Raw genomic sequence first — 21,979 nt, forward strand, 5'->3', positions numbered from 1 at the left:
TTTTTATATTCACTTTTGGGGATACATTTTGCACATCTTCTTTCAGATTAATCAATTTGAATTCATTTAGGACACTAACAATTTAGTATAGTGGCAGGTTTATTTAGATAAATGGATACCAATTTTCATCAATTATGAAAACAAAACACAGTAAAAATTCTAAAAGTTTGTTAAAATAAATCTGTTTACTGTTCTGCAGAGTGTCCCAGGTGACTGCCTTGTGCTAAACTCCAACTTTGCAGGTTTGGGGTTTTTTTAACAATGTAACTAAAACCAAAACAAGACAACCTTTCCATGTTCCCTGTGTTTCTCTTGTGTGTATTGAGACATATACTTATTCTGTTATTAATTTCTCTATTAGTTTTTCCATCCACACACAGATCAGAAAAAAATTATGTCAGGACCCCATTCATGAAATTAGTATTTAAAAAAAAATTATTAAATGGTAACATATTTTGGAGTGTAAAACCCTGATGAAAACATGTTTCAAGTCATTCCAGGTCTTCTTGGGGGTTGGGATTGTTTTTTAGTCATAATTTTTAGACTCTACTGTCACAGATGGACAATGAGAGAAAGGTGAGGTTATGAGTTAATACTGTGGTTCTCATTGAGGTTCAAAGCTTTGGTATGAGTGTTAGCAACACTGTATAATAGAGTTTCTGTTAAGGACTATTCTAAAATACTTTGTTATTTTTCTTTTATCCAGGGTTTTTGGGAAAATCACACAAAACTCATAACGGAGTATGGACCTGTTTGTGGGTAAGCTTAGCAGTGCCATCAGCTTTCTTCTTTTCTGGCCTTTGCTCTTTGGGTTTGTTGGGTGGGAGAGGAGAAAATACCAAGATAAGATATTAATCAAAATGCAGAGTGCGGTGTTTCAGTCTGGGGGACAGAGGTGGAGGTTGTTTGATTATGTGCAGAAAGTAACCTTGGCTTATTTTAGTTCAGCATTTGGTGTTGGACATCATTCTTCTCTTTCTAATTTTAATTATGTACATAAAGTTTAGTCTTTTTCAGAACTGTACAAAGCTACCAGCCTTCAATATTCTCTTTTCATCTGCATATTCTTTATACTTACAGTGAACAGCAGAAATAATAATTTATCATCTTAAAAAAACCTCAGTTTATAAAATAGTATGAATTTGGTTCAGCTGTTGCTAACTATATTTATGCAAAATTCCTAAACTTAAAATACAATGAAGTACAGCTTAGAAATGAGGCATTCCTCTCTCTATAGCTCAGTTGTGCTATCTTAGCAGTTTATTGGGAGCAAAGAGGGTTTAAGCAGTAATATCCCTTCATACAAGCCCTTCCACATTTCTGTGAATGTTATTTCTGTTCCAAAAAACTACTTTCCAGTTGTCATCATTTTAAGTGGAAATGCAGTTATTTCATAGTAGCTTCTATTGTTGTGGTCAGTTGGTGTTTCTAGCATAACTATTATTTCAATATATAAGTATCAAGCAATATCCACAAAGTACAGACTATGTCACAATTTTTCCCTATGTTCTGCAAAGGGTTTTAGACACTTGTAAGAGAGCGTATATGAATGTGTGTGTGCATATTTGATCATAAATGATATAAATGTGCTTTGTATGCTCTTCCAGCAAAAAAGCTCTATCAGAAAGAAGTCAGGCTCAGCCATATGAAGCATTTGATGCTCCAGCCACAGCCGCCTTGTGGCATTTATGCTCAGCCCTAAGGACAAAGTGCTGCAAGAAGTGATGGAAATAATGAATTCCAAGGGTTAGGTACTTGTCTAAGAGGAAATAATACAGTGTCTTAGCTAGCCAGGAATGGAGAAAGATATTCATTAACACCGTGGCAATTTGTATGTTGTGTAACAAATGGAAAATGACTGAGGCTTATTATCTCCGTGACCTTTGGTGTGATGCCCTTAAATGACAATAATGTAAGAACACTGGCATTCATTCCTCAGTGTATTTCCCTCCTTATTAATATCATGCCTATTTTTTTTGAAGCTGAATTCAAGACAAGTTGCTATTTAGTCGTCTGTCTGCTCACTCAGCCAGGCAAAGGCTATGTCATTGGAGAAAGAAATGTATAATTACAGCGTGTGAGCGGATAGATAGAAAGTTTCATTTTTCCAATCGACCCACAGCTGTTAGGGAATAAAACCTCTGTGAGACTTGCATGGGCTGCAAAGCTGGATGATGGTGGTAGTGGTCAGCCAGGACAATTCTGCCTCTTTGGGACGCTGTAGGTAGGAGGAGTGAGCAGATTGAGCATAACTACGTCCTATTTATTGTATGCATGAAAAACATGTGAGGGATCGAGGAGGTGGGCAGAGAAAAAAATGCTGCTTTTTGGTATCTCCCAGGAAAACAAAGCTGGGCTCAAACATTACTGTGCTCGAGGTAAGCTTTATTTGTAGTTGAAGAAGGATGTTTTAAAACCTGGTTTGTGAGCTGCTGTTCAATAGGTGTGGTATGTGTTGGGGGGTATTTATCATGGTCCTGTCACCTAAAGAAATTCCTTCTCCATCCCTATACGTCTTCTGTGTGTTTCTTTCTGTGGTTCTTTGAAACAGGCAATAAATGGTAGGTGCGTTTATGTGTATGGTCCCAGCAAACTATTGGATCTGGCACTTGGAAGGAGATGTGGCATTTTGCTTTTTCCAGATTGAATACTGCTTTCCAATAAGCATAAAGAGCAATGATCCTTATTTCTACAGTGGTGAAGTGAGTTGAATACAAATCTTTGGAACTGAAGCCTTTTTTTCTTTCTAAGGTCACTTGAATAGTCTGAATGATACCATCACAACTGTTTTCTTTTGTGTGTGAATTGGTTTCCTTGACAACAGGATGTCAAATCAACTTTTCAGCTTTAATCAAGTCAAAACAATATATCCCTTCCATTCCAAAAGGCCTCAAGTCGTAGAGAATTATTTCAAGTAAGGCTTTTGTAGGTCACAAAAGCTTTTTTTTTTTTTTCTTCGCTCCGGTGTGCAGATCCAAAGGAGAGGTGATGGTATTACTCTTTTATAGAGAGAGACAATGCAAATAGTCTTCAGTTGTGAGTGTGTGCTGTGAAAACCGTCTGTTTTCATACCGAGATGGCCCAAGATGGAAGCCAAGGCAGAAACAAACAGCTTTGGTTTGGTGCAAAAGCAGATTTGGAACATTTCTATTCAACAGGGGAATCCAAGCCACGGACGTGACTTTTGAAGAGATCTTGCAACAGAGTGGTAGTCTTTGGTTCAGCTGTAGTTTGGACTACCTTCTATAAAAATATCTCCTCTAAAATATGCGTGCTGGTTCTCCATAACAAAAATAAAAAGTGAAGAATATCCTATTTGGCAAGCAATGTACTGATACATGTTAAGATTCGTCTTGAATATTCTCCTTTTTGTCCTAAGAGTTTTGCAGGAAAGTAGTCCTGGTTTCTGTGGAAATTAGTGACTTATGTCACTTTTGGGGGGGATTAACTTTGATGTTTTGATACTTTATCTTCACCCCCACCATTGTTCCATTTCAATTGTAGGTTGTGGCTACTGATCAGAAATAGGTGGTAAGAACAGACAAAGAAACAAAGAGCTTCTGGGTTGAAGAGGAGAAATAAAGTGGGAGAGTATACTTTATGGAATCAGAAAAGCAACTGCTACAACACGAGCAGATCTGTAGAGTCAGTGAGTTAGTTTTACTTTATATACACACTTCATATGCATTTGACCACTCTACTGCGATTGCATCATTATGACTTTACAGCACTGTAAGCATGTATGGCTTAACCTGGAGGCAATCCAGGTAGTCCTGAAGCATCTTATGAAAACACAGATTTGAACGGAGCTCCATTTCCATATAAAGAGTATCTTGTTTTTCAGTGGGTTACTTCAGCACTTTTTTTAAGTAATACACAGAAAGCAACTTAAAGTAAGACAGGCGATTTTTCTTAAGGTGTCTACAGAATTACTCAATGTCTGATGTGTGGGTAGTGTTTTGGTTTTTTCCTTAAAGATGTCCTAATATTCCTTAAATGATTTTGTAATAAGTCACTATTGGAACCAAGATCAAGCCTGGTCACTTAAATGATTGGGTAGTTTAAAGGGTTAGGATATATCACGGCACCCATCCCTAACTTGAAATGTGTCCAGGGGTGAGTTGTGATTGTAAGCTATGCTGGCAGCTGACAGCTTTTCAGAAGTCTATGCAGCCAGAGTTGGTTCTGTCTTAACGCTTGACTTCTCCTCTCCCAAAAAAATGTCACTGTAGATGGCACTAGTTAGCATTTCTGCAGATGAGTCTATAATCAAACAGTTGTGGACAAGAAACAGGTTTTTCTTGCTGCTCCTCCTGGCCTTTGCATCAGGGCTGAGGCACACTGGTTAGTCACTGCAGAGGTTTGGGGCTTTCCCCTTTTGTGGACAGAAGAGGGACATGTGTTTCTAGGATTTGGGCATCTGGAACTTTTCTCAAAGCCTTATCTTTCCTTCTGCCCTCCTCAAACACCTCGGGGCAAACCTGAGGTGGACAGGGGCAGGATCTCCTCCTACAGGGAACAGCTGATGTCTTCATCATGCAGTTAATTTACCTGAAGAAATAGTGTCTTTATTGCCATTTTAATTTAACAAACTTTTTTTTTTAACCTTTCTGTTTCTAGCCTTATTCTGTTTTATGTGGAAAGAGTAATCCCAAGACAGGTATTCTCATCTTTGTCTCTGAAGGCTCATGTAAAGAAATAATTTAGTTTTATGAAACAATCTTATCCTTTTGTATTGGGGTTCTAATGGACTTACTACCTCTCCTGTGGACCTTCCTTTATTTTGATATTTTAAAAAAATCTACTTTTCATATTTCAGCCAGAGAAAATCATACCTGGGCAAGGATAGGGGGGACAGAAGAAAAACAAGCTTCCTATTTCTGATCTGTAGCTCTTCGTAATCTCTGTTTCACATTTAACCTGATAAAGATTTTTGGTAGTCTCACTTCCCTGGATCTTTGTTTTCTTACAGAATGGTGTACTTTTTTGGCCAGTTTATTTTTTTCTCACTGTGTTTCCTCATTTATGTGTTGTGATAAGGTCCTTTGACTCTGTAGGATTGTTGATCAGCCCCAGAATGGCTATTGTGAATGAGTTATCTCTTTTTCCTTTAAATACTGCAAACTGTGGATGCAGTACAGCAGACCCCTTAAACGTGTGCCTAACTTTGAGCACATGAGTAACCCCATTAAAGTCAATGGTAGTACTTAACATGCTTCAAGTTAGGCAGAAGTTTATCTACGTTGCTGAATCAGGGCCATAAAAGAAACAATTGCATTTGCACCTGAAAAATATTTTTACTGCTGTTAGTACACATAAACACCTAGGTTTATTGTAGCTGAAAGAAGTTAAGGGGGAGAAAAATATTTCTTCCCCCTCCCCACCCTCTCTTTTGACAGCACTTTGCATGTAGACAATTTTATTGCTCCTCTTTGTAATGTGCTAGCCATTCTCTCTGAAATGGAAAAGATCATCTCAAAAATTGACTGAACAATAGGAGAATCTTAACACTCTTAAATTAAACTTTCAGACCCGTTCTTTGGTTTTTTTGGTTTGTTTTTTTTTTTAGTTAACGTTTTCAGAATTTGTTAATAGTAACCTATTTTTAAAAAATTGTCTTTTAAAGAAGAACTGAAACCCAAAAATATTCCTGGCAGAAATGTAGTGTCACGGTACAATGCTACGTCTCCATCTGACTCCCCACACTTAACCATAATTAGGTATTGGTTATAGTTAGTTCCAACGGTTAAATCAAGCTGCTTGAACAAGTCCTGTGAGTTACGGGTATATCATCACCAGTTTCTCTTCTTCTCTCTAGAGCTAATTGGTCTTAAAAACATAGCCTTTTATGGGACTGATGCCTAAAGATTTACCCAAAAGGTGGCATACCACACTGTTTTGAGAATTGGAGTCTAGTGTTATTGTTACAGTTGTAATTGTTTTTGTGGGCTGCCTGATCATTCTGGAGTATTTTAAGTTCTGCATATGGAGACCTGTGGGATGCAGTTTATAGGCAGAATTTATGGTAAATTAGTTGACTAGTTTAATTCTGGCATGTTTCAAATGTACTTAGGTCTCTGGAACATTGCAAATTGATGCTTAGTGTACAAGTAATGTTGAAGGTATTCATTAATGAGCTCTTCTTAGCCATGGACAAATCTTATGTGTGGACTGTGACCTCCCATGAGAACCATGCAACTTGAGCTTGTCTACTCTGTGATAGCTGTTGATTTGTTACTGTAGCCTCTTGCTGTCCTGGTCAGGTCCAGGGACACTTGTATTCTAGGTATTCACAGACAGAGACACCAAAATGTCACAGTCCCAGCCCTCAGCGCAGGCAAAGCCATTTGGATGGAAATGTTTGATGCAAGCGGTAAACTCTTCTGCATGTAAAGCTCTCTGTCTCTTCTCTGAGACTCCAGGCGTTGCCCTGGGGTGGCTGAGCTGCATGCATGTGCTCACTGCTGTGCTTTTTCCAAGTTTCTTTCCTCCATCCATGACTGCTCCATGACTCTACTGCAGCTGTTCAAGCCAATGTAAGTCAAAGACCTGATGTAATCTTTTACACCTCTGGAAAGAGAGTTTGAAATCCAACCAAATGAGACAGACAACATTTTATATGCTCTTGGCAAGGCAGCAAAGGACAGCGCCCGTCACCTGCACAATGTTCCCGATGCTCGTTTCTGTACTCATGGCATGTGCAAACTGCTGTGTTTGTAGCTTCAGCGAATTAGTGTTCGCATAGAGGGAAATCCCCTGGTTGGTACGGCTCAGAAAGGCCCTGGGAGATTGGCCAGAACTGTGTCAGCCCCTAAGATTGATGAGGGAAGCAGAGAGCAGGCCCTTGTACCATATCTTAGCATTTGAGGAACCTGATTAAATCTTGGTCTGCTTCTGCATGTGCAAGTAGCAGCTTTGGCCAGGAGGAGGTTTCACCTCTGTTTGCTCCCAGGGAGGTGTTTCTTCATTCCCTGTTTCCTTGCAAGTTGGTTGTGCAGCACTAAGCTGTTAAAGTATAGTCCTTGTGAGCTCCAGGTTAAGATTATTTGAAAACTGAAGTTTCCTTTGAAAACATCCTGCCTGATGAGTGTTTTACACCTAATATAGAGCATGGGTGATCTTTGATCTGTACTGCCTGCTTAGCTAATTAATGCTTAGAATTGTCGTTTTAAAGGACTTGGGATAGGACTGCTAAAGAGATTGCCTCTTCTTATCATGTACCACCATTGTGATCAGCACCTGCATACCAGACCGTGTCATCCCAATTCAAGGCAGGGGGAGGAAATATTCTGAGTGAGCCCTACAGTTATAAAAACTAGTTTCCTAGACTTAGTTTCACTTTGATCTACCCTCTTCACCATCCACCAGAGCTTGTGTTTGTTAATCTTCTTAACAGGCTGTAAAGTCTACCTTTCATTTGGGAAGAAGCAGGCTGAGGGCTTTTGAAAGACTGAAGAATCTGAGGCATTATTTCAGTATACCAATCCCACTAGAAAGTATGGGAAAACAGCAGTATTGTAGATTTTGCTGTGCATATTAAATGCTTTCATTAGAATTTCCTACAGCACCCAGAAGTATTCATGCAAGCCTGAAGTGGATACATACAATATGTAATGTTCAGGAGCTATTAATGGTCTCTGGCTTCACCTGCTACGTACTTGATTATGAACTGGTGTTCCCAGTGCCATGCATGGTAATTTAAATGAAGTTCCTGAATCATTTCCCCCGACTCTCCACAGAGGGAGGAAAATGCATCATCCCTCCCAGTGCGTGTCCCCTTCCCTTTCTTGGCAGCCTTTGAAGCAGATCAACTTTAAACTAATGCTGCAACTCAGGAGCAACTCCTGCCCTCCTTGGTTGCCCAACACTTCACAGGAGAGTCAGGTTATTGCCTCGCCAGGTGACTCTAGTGCCAGTTTACCCTTCCTTGTGGCAGCCCAAAGAAACCCAAAAGCAGCTTGTGACTGCTTTCTCGTGTGCCATGAGAGGCATAAAGCAAAAGGGATTTCCCTTCCCCACATATCCCCCCACTGGGCACTGGAAAAGAAGGATGCAGAGAAGAAACTGCAAATCAGCAGCCTGTTGCATGTCCCCGTTCTCTGTGAGCCCTGGCACAGGCTGGAGCATCCATGGCTCTGTCCCTTCCCCATGTCCATCTGCTAGGAGCTCCCTCCGGGATGCAGATGCTGGTAAGACCCTCTCTCCCTATGCTTGGGGGGTCCTTAGACAAGACCTCGTGGGGCCTCTGCCCCTTAGGACACCAAAGCGTTGCACAGGAATGGATTGGGGATGTCTCTTAGTTTCTTAGAAATAGTCATATTTTGCTCTTTGAGGCTGACCACGCTTTGCCAGGTATCTATGGAGGCGCTTCCCATCAATTGCTGCCTGTTGTCCTTTGATGGTGCCACCACTTTGTTGGCTCTGGGGTTTGTTCTGTTTTTTCTTTTTACATTGACAACCTTGTCTTGTGGGCTTTGTGTTCCTCCTTCCTGCTGTGATTTCCCCCCTCTCCACCCCTAGATATTTGCTCTGCCTTTGTTTTCTTTCTCTTACTTCTCTCCATCCTCTCCAGCCCTATACTATCTTTCCTCCATGCTCTAATTTTTATTCCTCTGTGTTTTTTCTTATCCATGTTGAGCTGAAAACAGTAACATGACCTGACAATTTTTACGTCATTCCAAGGTTTTTATATACTTCCATAAATCTCTTCATTACTTTTTTATTGTTTTGTCATATATAGGTTTTAGTTTTTCCTCTACCTTATTAGTCTGGGGATCAATTTTAGTCTACTATGTTTTATTAGTAGTAAGGGGAACAAAATATCTCCTTTTTCTTTGTTGGTTTGGCACCATCTTCAAATTACCCTTTTTCTCTGTTCGACTACCTCTCTTCTTTCCCTGGAGAGTCTACTTTATGTCAGACCTTCTGCTGGTAGTGAACTGGGTATGATTTCATCAGGCAATAGGCAAAAGTATACCCCACTGCAGAGGGAGAAGTTGTTTTCAGCTGTTGCTCTCTTTATTTTTTTTCTAGCTTGGGGAGCATGGAATGAGCTGAGCCACCATTACCCTGGGGCTTGTGAATCTTTCTTTCTTTCCATTAAATTTGGTGGCTAAACCTGAAGGCTTGTCTTGAAGGAGGGTTTATTTTAGTCACACTGATAAAATTGTACTGGTATAATTAAACAGCTATAGTAATGTCAAAAAACCTCCCATGCACAGACAAAGCAGTTCTGGAATGACACAAACTACAACAGGGAAAAAACCCGACCATCTCCCCCAGCAATTATTGTATCTGTAGGGGTGTGCTCCCATAGGAGTTTTTTCTAGTCTAACTTTATTAAGATTCAAATCACGTCTTGTCCCAGAATCTCCTCTCTCCCCATGTAAACAAGCCTGAAAATAGTGGTCTGGAGCTTCAAGCTGTTGTTTACCTCAGTGTAGCTCCATTAAAGTCATAGAGCCATGACTATTTGAGGATCTTGACCCAATGTTTTTAGGTCTCTCTCATGTTATATAACTTTGATTTTTGGATGATGGTGCCTATTGAATAAAATTAGGTTTTGTACAGCAAATTTTAAGATGTAGCTAGACATCTTAAAGTAGTTTACAGAAAAAGGAGTGAGTTGGGAGCAATGTTCTGACTCTGTAAGGGCTAGTAGTAGACATTTTATCACTCAGCAATAATCCAAGCTTTTCTGTCAATGTTGGAATCTATTTTATTGAAAAAGAGTCTTGGCGAGGACACTGGGAATTGCTGCAGAGTCTTTCAAAGTGACATTATGAGAGGATCTTGGTTCTCTGGGACCTTTTATCGCATGGAACATCTTATGAAATACTCTGTGTGAAGGGCCAAAGTAAAATGTTATCAAAGCAGCCTAACAATTTTATATGTCCACTAGCTGTCCATTTGGCCCAGTAGGAAATATGCTGTGCATGGGGTAGGAGGAAGAGAAAGTAGGTCTACAAGTGCAGCACAGAGGCAAATGTTAAAATAGGTCAGATGGTAACATAATGACACATGGAAAGGCATTAGCCATTAAATATTACATTATTTTCTATTACAATAATTTAAATTCTGATTTTTGAGGCAGAGAAGTGTATTGCAAAATGGGAAGATTAATACTTGAAGTACCTAAACTTATTCTTACTACAGACCCAACTTTTCTCCCACGTCAGTGGCATTTTATTTGCTTTTGCCCGATAACTAATGCAACTGGATTTTCATCAATAGTGAAGAACAGAATCAAGTTTGTGAAACTACCATAATTTTCCTCATGTTCATTTCCTTAGCAAAATATTTAAACAAATACACAATTTATAAGCCTTCAAGTAGGCCCTGATACCCCTTTGATGCACCACTGTGTTTATACATACCCACGGGACTGCTCTGGGCGCTGTGTTCAGCCTGTTTCCCCATCCCGTGCCTCTTTTGAGCTTGCCATTTTGAACATGAATTTCTGCAGGCAGCCGCTTACGTGATTCGCTGTGGCTGGCACCCCCAAAATCCTCAGGTTGTCCCTGCCGGAGGAATCCAAGCAGCAGATTGCACTGAGGTCAGAGGACAAGCGGGTGTTGCTGGCAGCGCTAAAGCTGCCATGCAGGCAGTGTTGCATATTTAACTGTAAGGTCTCTGCTGGATTAAAAAGGCTCCAGGTGAGGAGAGAGCATGATCAATAATTACAAATATTAAAAAGTGGTGCATTCTCTTGCTTTCCTACCTTTTTCCCCTTTCCTTCTTTGCCTACAGGACACGAAGCATCTGAATCCCCCAGATGATTGCTCATGCATTTACATTTTCATTTGCTTGGTTTATAGCAAGATTGTTCCAGCTTTTGGGAGGGGCAGCTATCAAAGACGTACAGGCACTGCCATTGTGTTTTATTGTTCCAGTCCATTTTTCCCTGTGAATGCAGGTGGGAGTTTTTCAGTGGGTTGGTTTTGTGTTTTTGCTTTCTCTTTCTTCTAAGCATTTATAACCCTTTTATTGTCAGTCTTCAATCATTTTTGATAGATCAATATATTTACTTCAGTGATGGTTCCTCCTACAGTTGTGCTTGTAGTTTTTTGTTTTGTTTATAGGGGTTATGAATAGATTCAGTGGGTTGTATCTCTGCTATACCTCTGTCCTTGCGTGAGGATCAAGTTGCTTGATCTTGCCCCAATACCTGTATATTTAGAAGGAATATGAAGTATTTACATTGGTCTGCTTTCAAATATACTTGTTTTCCCTTTTTCCTAGGTAGACTTTAAGCAATTAAAAATGCAATTTTTGGTTCAGAAATTGCCTTCTCAGAAATCCTAAGTATGACTACTGGTGTTTCATGTATGCTTGAACATTTAGAGGGAAGGGCTCTAGGAAACCACTCCAGCAGACTCCAGAGATCCAGAGGGCTTGGGGAGTAACATAGCAAAGCGGTGTTGGATGATAACATTTACTCAGATGCCTCAGAAATGAGGCAGGTCCATGGGAGTCCTGAGGTCTTCATCCAAGCAGCTACGACTGAGACAAAGAGGAGACGTTCTTGAGCCCACATCTTGCTCATGTCCCTGGGCAGCCATATGCGGGCCTGGGACAGCTGTGAAGAGAGCTCAAATGTGTGCAATGTGCACGTGGGAATCGGGTCCCAGCATCGGTGGGATATGCTGTGCCCTGGCTGGCCATCAGAAGAAGGAGGTGAGCGAACAGGATCTGCTGCTCCATGGTGAAACGATACATCCATGGAAGAGGAGAGCACTAAATGTACTCCTCCGCCCTCAGGGATTTGGGTTGTTTCAGAATATGGTGACATACATGCCATTTGTTATACAATTGCCCCCTCCCCCCAAAAAAAAAAAAAAAAAAAGGGGAGCAGCAAAAGAAGTGTGTTTGTTACAACTGATACTATGTACAAGGTGGTAAATGGAAAATAGGTCAACTAGGTAGTGCTCTTACTAATGTTACTGTTTGAAACATGATCTGTGTATTACAACTGCACATTAAATATTGCGAAAAATCCCTGAACTTACAAGGATTTCAGTGAGGTTTAATAATTTAAACCAGGTGAGCATATTAGCTGTTCGTAGGATGCTATCCTCATAGTTGCTGTACCAGAGCTGTATACATCCTGTTTTTCAGTACGTCTGGTTTTAGGCTGAAATAATTTGCCATGTTATGAAACTTGTGACTCAACTACTTCTTAGCAGCGTGTTGTCCATTTGTAGCAGCAGATTTTCCTGGAAGTCATTACTTTGGAGTGCCATTGTCAGCTGTGCACATCACTCCTGCTCCTCTCGTCCTTTGTGGCACAGATTTGCCCGTTGTTGTTAGCGAGGATGTTACCGCTGATGCACAAGCTATCAGGTTTTTCCATTCTTTTCTTTCTTTTCTATCTGTTGAATTGCAGTTTCCTTTGTCTTCTGTGTGGTGCACTGAAAGAGGTTAGGAAATTTATCATGGTTATTTTTAATGGGTTTTTAAAGTCCGGCATGACACAGATTGAATTGATTCAGGAAGATTTCCTGGAGCTGCAGCGTTTTTTACTATTAAAAATATTTTTATCATTGCAATTTTTCCGTAAGAAAATACATCTATTTTTTTCCTTCTAGTTCTATAACAAAGCCCTGCTTTCTAACATTTCCACATGGTCAGATATTAGCCATTTCCCAAGATAATTTAGTTTGGTCATGTGTACGGCTAGCATTTTTATTGTAAAGAATTCTGCTAGTGGTTTCATGATAAATGCATAAAGCTTTGGGAAATGACTTTTATTGGGCTTAGTGTGCATTTAATAATGCATTAACAAAATTAAATGATTTTGTGTGTATGTGTGTAGATCTTAAGAATGTATAGAAAAAGTACACACTACCATAGGTATGCAAGGATTTAAAAAAATGAATCTTTCCTGTGTGCATTTTATATGCTGTAGCATAAAAAAAATACATTCCCAGGAGCTCAGTAGGTGGTTACTATCCTTTTTTTTCTTTGTTTCAACATATTTTTTTAAGGCAGATCAGGAAAGAAAAGTGAGTCCCAATGACTGTCCCCCTCGTGGCCAGTCTGGCAAACCTTTACTTGCCTAAGTAACACTGTCCAGTGTTGGCTGGGATCTGTGTCTTTATCACACGCAAACCAGATGAATAGGTTGCCCATTGCTTCCCACTTATGAAACTGTGCTTTCATTTGCTTAAACTCCAGATATCTTCAGGCTGGTAGCCATGACAAAGTCGAAGTGTCGTCTTTCCTACTCAACAAAACGGTGTGTGCATGTGTAGTTACAGAAAACTCAATCTGGCTTACTCATTTCATCATGTTATGTTTATGATGCAAAACCCCAGCATATTGAGTCCTATCTATCATTGAGGAATTAAAATTTTCTAATATTAAGACAATATTATTTCAGAAATGCATGCATCTGCATTAACGTAAACAGAGCAAAGGAATAAAAAGGGATGGTGTGCCATATACTGTACCGCTCTCATTGATTTAAGATCAGAATGCCAGTAAGAAGGAGTAGACTGAAAGAAAATTATGTATATGTTCATTTCAAACACATGAAAAAATAAAATACTGTATCATCCACCACTGCTGATCATCTTTACAGGAGGCACGTGAGCTGTCTTGCCTATGAAGAAATCAAAGATGAAGTGCAGAATCAAAACAAACAGAAACAGCCTACTGATTTTGAATGCCTCTGTTCTGAATGCCTCTTTTGAAGATATGTATGAGGACATGACTTTTCAGCAGATAGAGATACTCAGTGTTTTCTGAAAGCCTTTTCTTTCCTTCAGGGCTAAAATGGCTAACCAAAACTGGAGATGTGAAAAACTAGTCACACTTGAATCCTGGCCATGATATGTAAAGTATATATGAGATGAAGGTTGCAGAAATGCAGACTTATGGATGGCTTTATTTTGTACCCTGATGTCAAGTCTCGGGGAGGAAAAATAATACAAACCTTAATTTTATCATGGTCAGAAATGCTTTATGAGAGGCAGAAGTCCGATCATGCAGGTTTTGTTTCAGTCATCTTGAAGTGTGTTTACTTATATGAAGTTTAGTGATGGGTGTGTAACCAGCAACTTTATTACACTTGTGGTTTTATTATAGTCAACCTGTTTTATAGCTTGCTGTATCTTGTGATGTTGTAGTATCGTAAATTATATTTAAATCCTTTGACCTCCTTCCTGTTTCATTTTCTCCATATGGTCGCACATATGGTCTCCTCTTTTTGTCCCCTGTCCCCAAATTTTCCTTGGAGCCTGCACCACAACACACACGTGCTCTCCAGCTTTCTGGGACACTGAGGATCTTCCCTGGCTTCATGGTTACCCGTTTGGATGGGTCCCCCTCGGTTTGCTAGAAAGCTGCCCTGCGCCGCACGCCCCTCTTCTACGTGTTCTCTCAGCCATATTATTCGATGTAGCATCACAGTCGTATCCCTCATCTTCTTCAAGTGCGCTGCTCTGTCTCCATTTATCTTGTACAAAATGGCTGTAGCCCTGCCAGGGTAATACTGCCTGTTGTTTCCCAGAAATTGCTTACCTGTCTGTCAAGAGAAGCTGCTTAGAGCTTCTGACTAGAAATCAGGATAAGCGCTGAGCAGATCCCTCTCCCTCCCTTACGTGGAAAAAAAAGATGGAGAAAAGGCTGCCCTTGTTTAGCCCAAGTAACATTGTCTGCTTATCCTCCTCAGCCATCTTGTAGCCTGTTTTTTTTTTTTTCACTGCACTGATAAAAATAGGTAGCACTGTTGAATATAAATAATAGACTCGTACAAGTCCATACAAATGAACAGTGTTTAGATGGTAGCAAGTAAAGTTTGAACACACAGAAAGTTTGCTATCTCCCAGATTTAGCTTTCCCTAGAAATAGTAATCCAGTGTTCTGGAAATAGTAACCTGATGGTTTTTCTCTCAGGGTATGGCAAAGGAGTACTTTGGTAGTGAATTAGGTGCAAAGAGCCCGAGATGACACTGCTCTCATGGCGCGTCTCGCAAACCCACAGAAAGGCCAGGCACAGAAATATGCTGAAACCTACAGGAAACGTCTGCTGCACCATCACATGAGGTCAGTCAGGCATACTGCGCTTTAATGAGCGCAGACAAAACAAGCTTTGGTGAAAATGTCACAGTCTAAACACGGGTAACAAAACACAGACTAATACAGTCCAAGCTTGGTGGGAAACACCATGGGAAAAGATTTAGAAACCTTCTTCTGGCACTCTTGATGAGATGAAGAGCTATGAGTGCTTTCAGCGTCACCCAGTAGCAATAGCACCACACACCCAGGCAGGAGGAGCAACTGGTTTCTTATTAATATCACAGTACTTCTCATTTCCAGTAGCATCCTATAAAAGCAGTACCCTATTTACAGCTTTCATTTTGCATTAATGAAGTGGAATACTGATGTAGCTAATCAGCGCTAGCAGTATGATGCAAGCACGCGGAGCGGCGGCGGCGGTGGTGGCAATCATCTTAGCTCAGTTGCCAGGATAAAAATAAACCCCACCAGCCCTGGGAAGCGGCAGCTCCCCAGCTGCGGAGGAGCACAGCCCGGGACCCCGCGGCTCCGCGCTGCCCTGGCGCCCGGCTTCTCCTACAGCCCACCTGGAGCAAGAAACAAAACGATTCTGTTGCTGTCCATCCCCTTTGCTGCTTCTCTTCCCAACCCCTGAACGTGGGCATGAGGTTTTGTACTTACACTTGGATGTGGACTCAGATTACCTCAGAAAACCAAATGGACATAGATTGCCAAATATGCTTGTATAATTCAGGGATGTTTTTTTTTCTCTTCATGGCACTTTGTGAGCTTAATTTAATCCCTGTCATTCCTTATATGTGGGTAAATGTCATCTACTTCATTTCATGAATGAATTAACACAGCCATGCAGAGTCTGCGTCTCCGCACTGCTCACTTGGAAGGGGGAAGGGATTAGTAAATGTGTGTGACACCCTCAAGTTGCTAAACCCCAGCTGGGGTTAGAGATGCCCAGAAATAGATCTCATTTGCACCCTGGTGTAAGGTACTTGAAAGACTCTACCAGGTCTGTACCTTGTAATGGGCCCAATCAGCCCTCCTTCTCCTTATTGTCAACCCTAAATGTGTTACTTTTGTACCACGAGTCTCTTACTGCACCTGACAAGGGAGGAGCTCCTTTAAAAATAGCTGTTCTTTTAGTGGTGGGGAGAATATAAATAATCCCGGAATTTTCTTCCTTTTTTGATACTTCCTTAAGCATGTCAGAAAACAGAGGTCTTTTGGCAAGGTGCAAGTTTGAGATAGTGCAGAGGTTCTTGGTATGTAGAAGATAGCATTTTTAATCCCGGGTATGTGGACAAAGAGGTGGATGCATAGCAATACAGAGCGGCGCAGAAAGTGTGCACGAGTGTCTGAGCATCTTGTTACATGATATTTTTAATACAGTCAGGAATTAAATTAATAGTTCTATGTGCTTATTTTAAAGCTTTCACGACATGAAAAGAAGTGTAGTTCATCGAAAAAGGAAATGAGGAACAATTTATTCTTAAATAGAAATTACTGTGCCCATGTCTTTTTCATGAATTTACACAATGGGTTGGATTAGTCTCTGGCTGAGGCGTGTGTGTGTGTGTTGGCAGAGCTGTGCTTTGAAACTTTCTTCTGTGCCTGAGACTGCTCAGTGCTACCAGGACTTCATTTTCATGTGCAGTAAGTTCACCTGTTTTTAGGGCATTGTGGGGTTTGGGGGGTTTTGTTTTTGCTTTTGTTTTTTTTCTTAAGTGGTAATGTGCATTTCTCAGTTCTCTAATCCAGAGATACTCAGTTTGTCAGTTCTTTATAAAACCAGTCCAGGAAGGTACCCTGCCAGCTAGGGTCACAGCCTGGGACACAAGAGAAGTGGCTCCTGACTTTTCCAACAGACTTCCCCCTGCCTGAAGAAAGCTGGCGTGGGATTTCCAGGTGTACATGGCAGCTGAGGAGCTCCGTTCCCACAGGGAGTCAAAAAAAAAAAAAAGGGGATTGCTGGCAATTCCTGGCTCCTCCATACCTGCCTGTGCCCTAGTCCCTCAGATGGAAAATGGAGGACATTGTTTGTTTTCCCCGCTGTTTGTTGCTCCTGTTTGTTTAAATTGTAGACTTCACAGGCGTAGAATAAGTCTTCTACTTATGTATAACTCCTGCCAAATTAAGGCCCAGGGACCTTGGAGGCCTCTAGTTGCTAATATAACAGAATTAATAATGGGACTCTCAGTACCTGGCAATTTTTTGTCCCCTCCTTTCCTTTCCTCCCAGCCCAAAGTAACCCTTTCTGTGAAGATTGTGTTTGGGCTTTTCAGCTGTTCGTTACGTATCACTTAGTCCTACAGAGTCTGAATTGCCTGCAAGAGCTGGAAGGGGACAATGCTCATGACAAATCAATCTGCTGACCTCTGAAATAATTAAGCAAGTAACGCCAGGCTTCATTCCTATTTTAAACAAGCAGCACGCTACTTGTTTTTGTGTTTCTCTGCCTGCAGTGAATGGGGGCCTCTAAGCAAAAGAGGCAGAGTGATCGAGGAACTCTTTTTTTAAGGAAGTGTCTCCTAAGAAAATTAGCCTTTTCCCCTGTATCTCTGTATCTTTGCATACGTGTCCCGTCCCCCCCCCCCCTTTTTTTTGGTTCTTTGCTCTTCCCTGAGGAAGATAGAGATAATAAAATTTTCTATTTTCGTTTAGCTTTCCAGATGATCTTTGTGTACTTTACCACACTGCAGCAGAGAAAACAAAGCCTTGTTTATTGCCTAACAGCATATACGTGTTTTGTGATTAATGTGATGTGTTTGTAATACATGGGAGTGATAATAGATAGGGAGATCAAAGTCTCCTGTGAATTGACAACAGCACTATGAACAAGGTGAAAGGGTTGCAGGTGTTTCCCACACGGGTGTTATACAAAAACATATGGCCCTTTGCCATGATGTACTGTGCACGCACTCGCATCTTTTCCTGCGCGGCAAGGCAACGTTACTGTGAGCTTTGCTCAGAGAGCATGTCCGTGGCTCAGGACCTGAGGGATGCCATCGGCAGCAGATGACCGTGTAGTGTGGCCAGAATGATCCTGGGGGCACAGAAAGGATAATGCTAAATTGGTCCTTCAAATTAAAAGTAGCTGACTGATCTGCTACATCGCTTGAGAACAGAAGTCTATGTTCCCGGGGGGTCCCTGGCAAACATTGGAAAGGGACATGGTGTGCTTGAGTGTTGCAGGAGGGATTGGATAGTTCAAAGTGTTTCTTGTCTCACTGCTCCTGCCTCAGCTCGTAGCTGGACTTGGCAGGCATCTCTTACCAGTGTGGGGTAACTTTTGTGGCCACGGCCATGGCAGGCACCTAGGCATGGCTTGAGACACCTGGGCCACATCTCTGCAGAAAGCAATGGTGGCGTATGGGCAAAACAGCAGAACTCATTGCTGATTCTTGCTTATTCTTATGGATAAAAGCCTTTTACTAAATGACTCATTGCCAAGAGGACTGCAGCATCTTGGGTGAAACCTGAACACAAGGCAGAAGTCTCTTTTTTGCTAATTGCCATAAGAGCGGTGCTCGTCTGCTTTTACAAACCAAACTGCTGCAGTTGAGTGTGTTGGGTGTTTGTAGCCTCTTCAGTTATTAAAACACTCTGGATGCAGATTAACTTCCTTTGCTCAATATACTGTAACGTAACCACCCCCTTGACCTCCAAGCCCTTTGGTAAACACACTGGAGGGCAGCCTGCCTTTTCCGCAACTTCTGGGAGTAGGTCCATGCCCTCTGTTGAACACTCCTGAAAAACTTTTTGCCTGGCCCTCCTGGGGATGGTGCAGCCCAGGGCTGACTGCTTCTGCACCAGCAGCCCACTGGGGCGATGGCTCATCATCCACCCTTTCAACTGCTGGAGGAAGCTAATGGTCCTCATGCTGTTGAGGTACTGGTACCAGGTCTTTCCTGTCTCACCTTCCAACAGAGCTAAAGCTGCTGGTCTAAAAATGTGGATTTTTTTCTCTATTTTGGAGGGCTGCAATTTAAACTGAAATTTAATAAAAATTGCCCTAACAGCATAACTTAACTTGAGGCCTCATCTACACAGGAAAATTACACTCATGCGTGGGTCATGAAATTTATTTTTACTGGAATGGCAGTATTGCAACAAATTCCCATGTGGACAGAGTTGTGTCGCTGTGAGGACGCTGTACTACATTTACGCATTCTTGTTTCTCTGCAGGAGTGAGCTAGATAGTCCCAAGCATTTGCATTGCACCCTGAATGCCCTACATGAAAATATTACAAAGGGTTGGGTCAAGCAGTGTAATGGTACTGTTATCACTGTAGTTAGATGTAGGACTTTTGTGTGTGGACAAGCCCCGTGAAAAGATTAACCTAGAGAAAGTTAATAAAAAGTGCTGTCCTAAATTATTCATGAATCCATTTGTAATGCACTTGCCGGGAGGCTTTTGTTTTTCTCAAACTCTTATGTATTAAATTTCTGACAAGAATATCAGGTTTTGTTCAATACTAAATCTGAGTCTATGTGAGACTGGTGATATCCTCGTGTAGTAATACAGAATCAAAATGAGGTTACGTGGCAGGGGTGAATATGTTATTTACTTGGGAAGAATAGATTATTGTTCAGGAGGATTTTATCTTTTACTTGTCATGTCGGAACAAGTGAAAAAAAAACAAAACCTAGTTGGGAGATATCCTTTTGGTTTGTGACTGAGGCCTTGATCCTGCAAAGGATTTAAAATATGTTAAAACTCAGTTAAGCATCTTTCTGGTGGCTTTGCAGGTTCTGGACCTGTGTTTGCTAAATTAAATAGCTCAGATGATCTTGTTTCATGCTTAGCATTACTTGTTCTTCTTCCTTAACTTCAGGAGAAGATCATGGAAGTCATGCTCCTAGCCTGTGGATTTTGACTTCCAAAGCATGTCCATATACACCTTCTTCTTTTTGTGTTCTAGAAAAGGTTAGAAAGATTATATACAGAAAGTAGGAGAATGGAAAAAAGCCAGGAAGAGAGCTTTTGCTGTTTGCGGTACAATAAAAGATGGTAGTCTGCATGTGCTTTACAGCAATCATTCCTTAACAGCAGGCAGAACTATGCTTAAAAAGCAATTTAAGGTATTTTTTCAGTATTTTCAATTTATTAGCTTTAGGGGATTTTTTTCCCCTTCTTCTCCTTCTCTGCCCTTATTTATAACTGGATAAGGAAAGGAAAAACAGGTGCCTATAGATAGAAAGTTGGAGAAGAGTAAATAAAAGAGAAAGAGCTTAGCTGTGGAAGTAGAACTGGGAGTTCGGGTGACTGGTCTGAGTTGGAGGATGATGAATAGATTTGTTTGCATAAGCTTGGCTTGTGAGTCACTTTCTCATAAAAGAAGCTTGAGTAGGAGATGCTCCTGTCCCAAATTTTAGTTCTGAATGCTTTCAAGCACAAAGTGCACTGTGATGTAAGGACTCTGACTGTGAGTACTGTCCTGTTATTCCAGTGGACTGGAGCTGGAGCTCTGCAACTTCCCAAGTTTGAAATAACCTGGAAGTGTGTGTCTCATGCACATATGTGCTTTGCATGATGTATCATGTGATGCCTTTTAGTGGTCAGAGTTAAGCTATCCGGGTAGACACAATCAGCTTCTGATTCAGATTTGGAATCTGGTGTTAGGTATTTGGTCCCTGCAAAAAGCTGTGTGTCGGAGCAGCATCAGTCACTAACCATTAAAGGAGCTCAATAAACTTGGGAGAGGGGAAGAGAAAAGCAAGGTGTGAGCGTGAGAGGTCAGTATTCATGGCTGATCATCCTGGGTAGGTTTGGAGCAGCACAGGTCTTTGCCTTGGGAGCTTGCTTTGCCTCTCTGATGCCAGAGAAATTGTACAAAGTACATGGGGAAAGGGCACGTAGGGCATTACCGTCTTTTGCCAAAGACTGTGATCAAAGCAGTCTTTAAAATGAGGCCTCAGCTCTTTCTTACGCGTCTGTTAGGATTCTGAAGAAAAGTTTGACCATTAACAGACAGCTGCTTTACTGTGGTTTAGCAAACTGGGAGAGGTGAAAAAGGTTTATTTTAATAGAGCATACCACCTGTATCTAAGGTTCAAGTGGAGCCCGTGGGTTGGATCTGGGAAATAACAGTTCCCTCTGGAAATCCACCAGAGAAAAAAAGATGATCTCTTCCTTCCTGTAGAAAATTATTTTCTTGTTCTTCTCTGCCATTTGTTTGTTATGAGTTTTGGTGGTACAGGAGTCAAGGTGGACTGTGAAACCCTGCTTTGGAATCAAGATACTTGTCTGACTTGTTTGCCCTCGGTGAAATCAGTGCTGCTGCAGCTTCATTGCCATGGGAACCTCCAGTTGCTAAATTTAATTCAGCCCAGGGTTTGCTTGTCTGTTCTGTTGCTGCAGTGTAGACAGGTGATAAGCAATATATTGATACTAAGCTATATCATACCACAATGTTTAGGCATCGATGTTACCACAGTATTGCAGTATCTGTGGTATTGCTCTTGTGTTCTGCTCTTAGCTGCCTGGCCCTCCTGTGCCTGCCTCCAGCCTCCTCTTCCTCTCTCCTGGCAGAGCAAAGGCAGCGCCACCTGCGTAGGCTTTCTGGTCCAGCAATCGGCAAAGGTAGGGGACTGCAGGCAACCTTTGCTTGCTGGTGGTATTTCTTCCTCCCCCTGCAGAGCAGTCAAGCATGGAGTGCCTGTGGGCCTTGCGGGGGAATGCCGCTGGCAAAGGGAGCTCTGCATCCCTAAGGAGTTGTGGGATTGGGGTGGGTCCCAGTACCTCTGCAGCATCCACAATGGTGTGAAGGCCCCCAAGGACAGACCCTGGCTCCACAAGATCAGATTAAACTGGGAGCAGGGAGATAGAGGGTGTACCAGCAGAGAGTGAGACCCTTCTCACCCAGTCTTCTTCTAAAGTTTTATTAATTCCTTTATACTTATTGAACCTTCCCCCCCCCCCCCCCCCCTTTTTTTTTTTTTTTTTTTTTTGTTGGCTGTGTGG

The 21,979-nt window shown here is 41.5% G+C and overlaps 1 protein-coding gene across 1 annotated transcript in view; it reads left to right on the forward strand.

Annotated features, from left to right (window-relative positions):
• Positions 1-21,979, forward strand: part of TBXAS1 (thromboxane A synthase 1 (platelet)) — a 229,450-nt gene that overhangs the window by 78,502 nt on the left and 128,969 nt on the right. Inside the window, exon 3 of the mRNA XM_010566280.1 lies at positions 707-759. Coding sequence (XP_010564582.1) covers positions 707-759 — 53 coding nt within the window. The remainder of the gene's footprint in view (positions 1-706; positions 760-21,979) is intronic.

This window comes from Haliaeetus leucocephalus, unplaced genomic scaffold (genome assembly GCF_000737465.1).
Source record: "Haliaeetus leucocephalus isolate CR32 unplaced genomic scaffold, Haliaeetus_leucocephalus-4.0 Scaffold206, whole genome shotgun sequence".
NCBI classification, from domain to species: domain Eukaryota; kingdom Metazoa; phylum Chordata; class Aves; order Accipitriformes; family Accipitridae; genus Haliaeetus; species Haliaeetus leucocephalus.